Source organism: Oryx dammah, unplaced genomic scaffold (assembly GCF_014754425.2).
Source record: "Oryx dammah isolate SB20612 unplaced genomic scaffold, SCBI_Odam_1.1 HiC_scaffold_884, whole genome shotgun sequence".
In the NCBI taxonomy this organism is placed as follows: domain Eukaryota; kingdom Metazoa; phylum Chordata; class Mammalia; order Artiodactyla; family Bovidae; genus Oryx; species Oryx dammah.
In genome coordinates this window covers 1-8,915 of record NW_024071028.1, presented here as the reverse complement: position 1 = coordinate 8,915, position 8,915 = coordinate 1, and the positions used below count along the sequence as shown (strand labels likewise).

Genomic DNA, 8,915 nt, shown 5'->3' with positions numbered 1-8,915 from the left:
GGATTGGGAGTTTGGGATTAGCACGTGCAAACTATCATATATAAAATAGATAAACAACAAGGTCCTATTGTATAACCCAGGGAACTATATTCAAATTCTTCTGGTTGGTGGAGGCTTACTAGTTCCCTGTGCCTTACCAGGACCTCCTGTCATGAGACAATTCATGCAAATGTTTACTATGGTGCCTGGCCAGGGTGGGCGGTTTCAATCAGTGTGCTTCCCCTAACATATTGATGAGTTTTCGATTGTTTCCATGCCTTGGCTATTGTAAATAGCGTTGCTATGAACATAGGGATGCATGTATCTTTTTGAGTTATAGTTTTGTCTGGGTATACAGTCAGAAGTGGGATTACTGGATCCTATATCAACTCAATTTTTAGTTTTTTGAGGACCCTTTATAGTGTTTTCCGTAACGACTGCACCACTTTACATCCCCACCAACAGTGTAAGAGGGTTCCCTTTTCTCCACACCCTCTAACAACATTTATTATTTGTAAACTTTTTAATCATGGCCGTTCTGAACAGCATGAGGTGGTACCTCATTGTCGTTTTGATTTGCATTTCTCCAATAATTATGAATGAAGGTCATCTTTTCCTGTGAGAGTTGGCCATGTTTTTGATGTCTCTTTTAGTGCCTATTTTAGTGTACCTTTTGGCAATATTAGCTGGATGAATTCTGTACCTGCTTCATTTCCTTGACCACCTATTTTATTAGTGAAAGAAAAGTGAAAGTGTTAGTTGTTCAGTTGTATCCAACTCTTTGTGACCCCATGGACTATAGCCCGCCAGGCTCCCCTGTCCACAGGATTCTCCAGGCAAAAACACTGGAGCAGGTTGCTGTTCCCTCCTGCAGGGATCTTCACTACCCAGGAATCGAATCCACATCTCTTATGTCTCTTGCATGGCAAGCAAATTCTTTACTGTCTGAGCCACCAGGGAAGCTTATATCACCTTGTTGAAGCATTTAAACTTTACTGCTGTTGGGGCAGAATACCGTGCCCTCTATCCTCTTAAGTTCTTTGTCTGGAGCCTGCAAAGTAGACACACGAAGGGTAGATGAACAGGAGAAAGAAGCCTTCTGTTTACATTTCCCAAGAAAGAAGGCAAGTGGGCTCTAGGCTAGATATTTACAATCAGCCTTCTGTTCCCACTTGGAGATGGAAATGACAGGAACAGAATAAATAGCTGGACTTTGTCTGCTGTGGACACGGTAATGTAACAATCATGGGAGGGACAAAGAGGGGCTAAAGCCTGTGTGTGTCAAAGATCAAGAGGCCACATATTTTCTATCTTTAGGGCACCGCACATGCACAGAAAGTCTCCTTGGGGGACAAAAAGATGGGGGCACCATCCCATAATAGGTGATGTCCAGGGCCCCCACAGGCCTATGTGCTGGAATCCATCTAGGAAAAAGAGCTGCACACACTTGTCAGGGAGGGTCTTAGGGCAAGGCAGGTAATTAGCCAAAGGCAAACAAAGACGGGAAGAACTACCCTGTACAGGCAATTTAACAGGCTCTTTATGGGGCTCCTCCTCCTTCCGGAGGACGCCCACAGCCTTTCTATTGGGTGTGAACTCTGCCTGGCTTCTGTCTTAACAAGCCTCCTCTGTGTGCTCCCCCACGACTGTGCTGTGTCTCCAGTAATGCACGTTTATCATATTTTTAGTTTTTGCCTCCTGGAGAAGTGCATTTTTTTTACTGGGGGCAAGAACCAGGAGAACCTTGTTTCTAGTTGCTAGCCGCTGGTGGACTAGAGATTAAGATTCCTGGTTTTTCACCCAGGCCACCCGGGTCCAATTCCTGGGCAGAGAACTAAGCCACTCCTCATGGTTGTCTCTCTCCGAGACTGTTGATGCTGAAGCCTGGGATTTCAAGGTAAACTGCAGGTCTCCCCAAACTGCTGGCTGGAGGCTTCTGACTTTCTCTCTCCCAGGAGAACTTGCTTACTCTCACTCTCTGCTTTGTTCTCTTTCCAAGACCCACAGGGCTGAATCTAGGTCCATTCAGTGAAGGAGCCCTGCTGCTGCTGCTGCTGCTAATTTGTTTCAGTCGTGTCCGACTCTGTGTGACCCCATAGACGGCAGCCCACCAGGCTCCCCCATCCCTGGCATTCTCCAGGCAAGAACCCTGGAGTGGGTTGCCATTTCCTGCTCCAATGCATGAAAGTGAAAAGTGAAAGTGAAGTCGCTCAGTCGTGTCTGACTCTTAGCGACCCCATGGACTACAGCCCACCAGGCTCCTCCGTCCATGGAATTTTCCAGGCAAGAGTACTGGAGTGGGGTGCTAACTTTTTTCTCTCTCCTTTCCTCTTTCTCTTGTTCTGCCTGATCTACAACTCCCAGCATATCCCTCGCCCAAGCAGTGCTTCCTCATCAACTTTTGAGAAACACCCCAGGAATCAGAGCCGGGCGCCTACTGCCACCACCAGCAAATTGCTCCCTGCTATGTTGTTGTCATTCAGTTGCTCAGTTGTGTCTGAGTCTTGCGACCCCAAGGACTGTAGCCAGCCAGGCTCCAAGTTTTCTTGCTCCTTCAGATTCTTCTGTAATTTTAAGATACTGTATTTGTAAAAAGAAGAAATGCTAACAATCATTTGACCATCACATGGTTGCCACAAACCTTCAATTTATAAGAAAAGGTAGTATCTTTGAGGCACAATAAATCAGTGCCTGATAGTGCTTGTAATGTATATGTACAGATTTAAAATATAAGTATAATTAATACACAAATGTACATTTATATAAAAGCTGTGTATTGAAATATATATTTGAATATTCACTCTTTGTCTGAAATTCAGTATATCTAGGTGTTTTGTATTTTTATTTATTAAGTCGCTCACTCCTTGGTGTCCGTGTATACTCTCTGTATTCTGTTCTCTTCTTAGAAGAGCATTAGTCATATGGGGTTAGGAGCCACCCTGACAGCACAGGTATAGGAGTAAGAAGGTAGTCAGTTAGCACCATGCGGTCAGGGTTGCTGTCATCTTGAGGTGCTGGAAGGAAAATTGCAAGGTTCAGACGATTATATCAAGCCAAAGTGACGTTGGGTGAAGGGAGTAACGGTACCTCCTAAGAGGCCAGTTGACTCAGAACAGTGTCAAGTATGACAGAATTTAAAAGAGATTCAGCTGGTGAGCAACAGAAATAGGCAGAGACCACAGTTACAAGTTCTTCAGGCAGCAGGACACCATCTGGGAAGGGAAACTTGTCTTTTCATGGACACCATAAGAAAGGAGTTGTTCATCCTTATTTTCAAAACAGACGTTCTTTATTTCAATGGTTAAGACAGATGAGCTCTGAGAGTCAGACAGGCTGTCTTAGTTCACACAAAGTTCAAGCTGAACCACAAATAAGCCAAAATGACTTCTCCATTCCTCAACATATGAACATTTTCTCCATCACAAGCAGATAAAAATCTTAAAACCATATGATCCAGCAATTCTACTTCTGAGTATACACCCAGAAGAGATGGAGAGACGCACACTCTGGAAGACATATTTGTATACCCGTGTTCATAGCAGCATTATTCACAATAACCAAAGCATGAAAGAAACCCACATGTTCATTGACCAAGAAACGGATAAGCCAGGTGCGGTATGTACTCATAATACTATGGAGTATTATTCAGCATTAAAAACGAAGGGAATTCTAACACATGCTGCAACATGGATGAATTCTGTTGACATTATACTAAGTAAAGCCTGACAACAAAGGAGAAATAGAGTATGAACCCACAAGAATGAAGTACCTAGAGTGGTCCCAAAGAGTTGGACATGACTGAAGCAGCAACGCACTAGCTCTAGAGTGGTCAGGCTCACAGAGACAGAGGGTAGAATGGTGGCGGCCAAGACTGGTGGAGAAGAAAGGAGGAATTTTGTTGTATGGGTACAGAGTTTCAGTTTTACAAGATGAAGAAAGTTCTACACTTTGGTTGCCCAAAATGTAAATGTACTTAACTAAACTACACACTTAAAAACGATTAAAATAGTTAATGTTACATTCTGGGTTCAGTTCAGTTTAGTCGCTCAGTCGTGTCCGACTCTTTGCGACCCCATGAATCGCAGCACGCCAGGCCTCCCTATCCATCACCAATTCCCGGAGTTCACTCAGATTCATGTCCATAGAGTCAGTGACGCCATCCAGCCATCTCATCCTCTGTTGTCCCCTCTCCTCCTGCCCCCAATCCCTCCCAGCATCAGAGTCTTTTCCAATGAGTCAACTCTTCGCATGAGGTGGCCAAAGTACTGGAGTTTCAGCTTTAGCATCATTCCTTCCAAAGGAATCCCAGGGTTGATCTCCTTCAGAATGGACTGGTTGGATCTCCTTACAGTATTACAACACAATTAAAAAAAACCTCTCAGAAGCACCCCCTGAGGTAACCACAGAAGAATCAAGGGCTAATAGCAACTCTGCAGATGCTTCCTTCCTGCCACCAACTCCATCCTCACCCCAACAAAAAGTTGTCTTTTGTTCACAGGGACTCCTCTATTCGGTTCTTGGAGATGTCTCAGCTCCAGCCCTGTACAGCTTAACCTCAGCCTCCCTGACTGACCCAGTGCTCCAGGCTCTGCTCCAAGGATCCAGTAAGTCTTGGCTCAGCCTCTTCTGTGGGAGACTGGGCGCTGAGTTTACATCCTCCCAAAGAGACCTCTGCAACCCCAGAGTGCGGGGGGTCAGCCCGGCTCCAGCATGAGGGTGGAGAGACCCATTTTCCAGATGAAACTCAAAGGAGCTGGGAGCTGTTGTGCTGTGTCAGAAGAAGTGGGGGGTTCATCATCTTGACGGCTTTGCGTCTTGTTTCCTCAGCAGATCGCAGCCTCGTGGCCTCCGTCTAGGATGCTACTTCAGGATGCTCGCCAATTTGGTCAGAAGCTGCTGCGCAGGCGGCCACTGGGGCCCAGAGAGGAGACTGACCAGCACACGGCTGGTTGTCTGAACACCGTAGACCTGGTGATCATAGGCGTGCGCAGGATGTTGGGAGCTGGCGTGCACATCCTGGTTGGTGCAGTGGCCAAGTACATCGCTGGACCAGCGATCGTCCTCTCCTTCTTGGTGGCTGCCCTGTCTTCTCTGTTGTCTGGGATCTGCTATATAGAATTTGGGGCCCGGATACCACGCTCTGGTTCTATGTATCTCTATAGCTATAGCATCATGGGGCAGGTGTATGGCTTCATCATCGGCTGGAATCGCATACTGTCCTTAACTGTTGGTGAGATGCTGGGGTACAGGAAGGGGTGGGGCTTCAGATCAAGAAGCTAGGGGAGATGAATGGGATCTTTGCTCATTCACAAGCAGATGTTATCCACCTTGCGGGGCTGAGCTGTCCTCAGTCACTGCAGTCGTGTCCAACTCTTTGCGACCCCATGAACTGTAGCTCTCTAGGCTCCTCTACCCTTGGGATTTTGTCAGGCAAGAATACTGGAGGGAGTTGCCATGTCCTGGTTGCCATGCCCTCCTCCCAGATCTTCCCAACCCAGGGGTCGAACCCCACCTTGTGGGGGGAGATGGGTAATAGTGACAGAAAGGCTCTACAACTTCATTCTACTCAGTTCGATGCCATTGTTGATGTTCAGTCGCTAAATTGTGTCTGACTCTTTGCGACCCCAGGAACAGCAGCATGCCAGGTTTCCCTTCAATCCTGCTTTCCTTAATTGATAAGATTAAGAACTTGAGGGCTTCCCAGGTGGCTCAGTGGCAAAAAATCTGACTGGCAGTACAGGAGACTCGAGTTTAATCCCTGGGTCAGAAAGAATCCCTGAAGAAGGCCATGGCAACCTACTCTAGTATTCTTGCCGGCATAATTCCATGGACAGAGGAACCTGGTGTGCTGCAGTCCATGGTGTCACAAAGAGTTGGACACAACTTAGGGGCTAAACAACAGGGACAACAAATAACCTTGAAGGAAAGGGAACTGTAGGGAGTGGGTGTGTGTGTGTGTTAGTCGCTCAGTCTTGTCCGACTCTTTGCGATCCCATGGACTGTAGCCCTCTCGGCTCCTCTATCCATGGAATTCTCCAGGCAAGAATACTGGAGTGAGTTGCCATCTCCTTTTCCCAAGGATCTTCCCAAGCAAGGGATCAAACTCGGGTCTCCTGCATTGCAGGCAGATTCTTTACCATCTGAACCACCCCCTGCACAGGGAGTGGGAAGAGGGAGGCAAATTCCTCAGGATCATCTCCTCATCATAGTAAAGACTTTGGTTAGCTGCTGACTTCCTGGGATTTTTCCTGACACTCTGATTTAAAATGCCAATTCCGATCCCACCATCCTGGTCCCACTTCCCTGTGTTTTTTGTTCTTTTTCTGTAACTTTGATCTCCTAGCATATTAAAGAGTTGACCTATGTTGTGAATCTTCCGGGTCTGCCCTCCCCACCTGATGAGAAGAAACTCTTTGAATCCCTAGATATTAGGGTTTTTTTGTTGTTATTGTTGTTCACTCCTCTCCCTAGATCATAGCAGTTCAATTTCTGTTTGCTCATAAACATTCCTTCTTCTGCTGCTGTAGGCACTGCCTGTATAGCCCGGGCCTGGAGCTACACCTTCGACGGCCTGATTGGGAACCACATCTCTCAGGCGTTAGAGAGAACTTTCTCCTTGTATATGCCCTACTACCTGGCCAAGTACCCAGACTTTTTCGCCCTGGGCCTGGTGCTGCTGCTCACGGGTGAGTCAGGGGTCAGAGCTAGGGTGGGAAGAGTGAGATGTGAATGGGAAGCTGGGTTGGGAAAGCCTCAAGATTCCCGAATGGTGGGGGAATTAGGACTGGGAAGAAAGGTTTGGAACAAGAAAGAGGAAGGCAAGACAAAGACCATTTTTTTTTCCCTACCTTTGGACTATTGAAAATTTGGGCTGGATTATTCTTTGAGGTAGAGGTAATAGGTGGCTTAGATAGTAAAGAATCTGCCTGCGATGTGGGAGACCAGGGTTCCATCCCTGAGTCTGGAAGATCCCTGGAGAAGGGAATGGTTACACACTCCAGTACTCTTGCCTGGAGAATCCCACGGACAGAGGAGCCTGGTGGGCTACAGTCTATAGGGTCGCAAAGAGCCGGACACGACTGAATGACTAACACTTTTGTTCTTTGGCAGGGAGGCTGTCCTGGGCATTTCAGTTTTGTTTTTTTTTTTTTAATCATTTTTTTGAGGAATTCCCTGGTTGTCCAGTGGTTAGGACTCTGTGCTTTCACTAATAAAGGTGAAGGTTCAATCCTTGGTTGGGGAACTAAGATCCCGCCTGGCAAATGGGTCACCCCCCACCCCCCAAAAAAAGATCATTGTTGAATATTGAGTAGCAACGCTGAACTTTATGTACTACATACCAGTGATGCGCAGCCCTCCAAACTGTATCAATCACAATGTTTCCAGACAGTGCCAAAAGTCCCTTGTGGGATAAAATTACCCCAGTTGAGAATCAAAGTTGGTGTTTTTCTTCCTGGCTGCACTGGGTCTTCTTGTGTGGCCTTTGGGCTCTTCATTGCTGTGCTTGGGCTCAGCAATTGCAGCCTGGAACATGGGATCTTAGTCCCCGGACCAGGGATCGAACTCATATCCTCTGCAACGCAAGGCAGTTTCTCAACCTCTGCACCACCAGGGAAGTACCAAAGATTTTATAAAATTATTATTTATTGTTTTTTTACTTTATCATTTTATTGGAATATAACTATTTTACAATGTTGTGTTAGTTTCTGCTGGACATCATTGTGAATCAGCCAGAGGTACACATATATCTCCTTCCTTTTGATCCTCCCTCCCACCCCACAAAGATTGTTTTTAACTGAGAGGAAACTGTTCCAGTTTACTGAGATATAATTGACATACAACATTGTATAAGTTTAAGATGATTTGATAGACATGTATATTGTGAGATGATGGCCACAATAAGAAATTAACCACCTGAAAGTGTACAATTTGGTGGCACTTAGTACATTCTCAAAGTTGTGTAACCATCACCTCCTTCCACTTCCAAACATGTTCTTCACAACAAAAGGAAGCCCCATACCCACTGAGCAGTCACTGTTTGTCTGTCCACCACCCGTAACCACCAGTCCTAGGCAAAAAATATGTTTGCTTTCTATCTCTATGGATTTAGTTATTTATTTGGCCTCACCATGAGGCATGCAGAACTTCCCCAACCAGGGATCAAACTTGTGCCCCTGCCGTGGAAACTTGAAGAATTAACCACTGGACTACGAGGGGAGTCCTGGATTTAGTTATTCGGAAAGTTTCATTTTCCATTTTCATCCCACAGGACTACTGGTTCTGGGAGTTCATGTGTTACCCCAGGTTAACAAAGTGTTCATGGGCATCAACATTTTGGTCCTCAGCTTCATCATCGTCTCTGGCTTCATTACGGGAGACCTGCACAACTGGAAGCTCACAGAACAGGACTACACATTGAACACATCTGAATCCAAAGACATTTATAGGTTAGGAGGATGTCCTTGACCTTAGTAATGTATGGCATGAGAAAGGGTGCCCATCTGGGAATCTGGAGGTTGAAGACATCTCAGGCTTCCCTGGTGGCTCAGATGGTAAAGAATCCGCCTGCAAAGCAGGAGACCAGGGTTCAATCCCCGAGTCTTCCTGATCCTCTGGAGAACAGAATGGCTAACCACGCCAGTATTCTTGCCTGGAATATTCCACGGACAGAGGAGCCTGGCGGGGTACAATCTATGAGTTTGAAGTTGGACACAATTGAGAAACTAACCTAAAGAGACCTGGCCTAGGGGTCCTGGGGCCCAGGACTTGTCATATTAAGGGAGGAGTCCAGTATACCTGGCTGAACACACCTCACCCACGTTCTTTCTTGCTTCTTCTCTCACCACAGCTTGGGCCCTCTGGGTTCTGGAGGGTTTGTGCCTTTTGGCGTTGATGGGATTCTCCGAGGAGCAGCTTTATGTTTCTACATGTTCATT

General features: G+C 46.3%; 1 protein-coding gene across 1 annotated transcript; it reads left to right on the top strand.

The window, feature by feature from the left end:
• Nucleotides 1–1,119: 1,119 nt before the first annotated feature.
• LOC120859424 (cationic amino acid transporter 3-like) lies at nucleotides 1,120–8,912 on the top strand (the record flags this gene model as incomplete). The annotated part of the gene is made up of 6 exons (XM_040235536.1): nucleotides 1,120–1,876; nucleotides 4,478–4,583; nucleotides 4,807–5,209; nucleotides 6,507–6,665; nucleotides 8,249–8,426; nucleotides 8,828–8,912. Coding segments are annotated over exons 3-6 (795 nt in total), but the record flags the coding sequence as incomplete, so codon positions are not given.
• Between the last annotated feature and the right edge of the window lie 3 nt (nucleotides 8,913–8,915).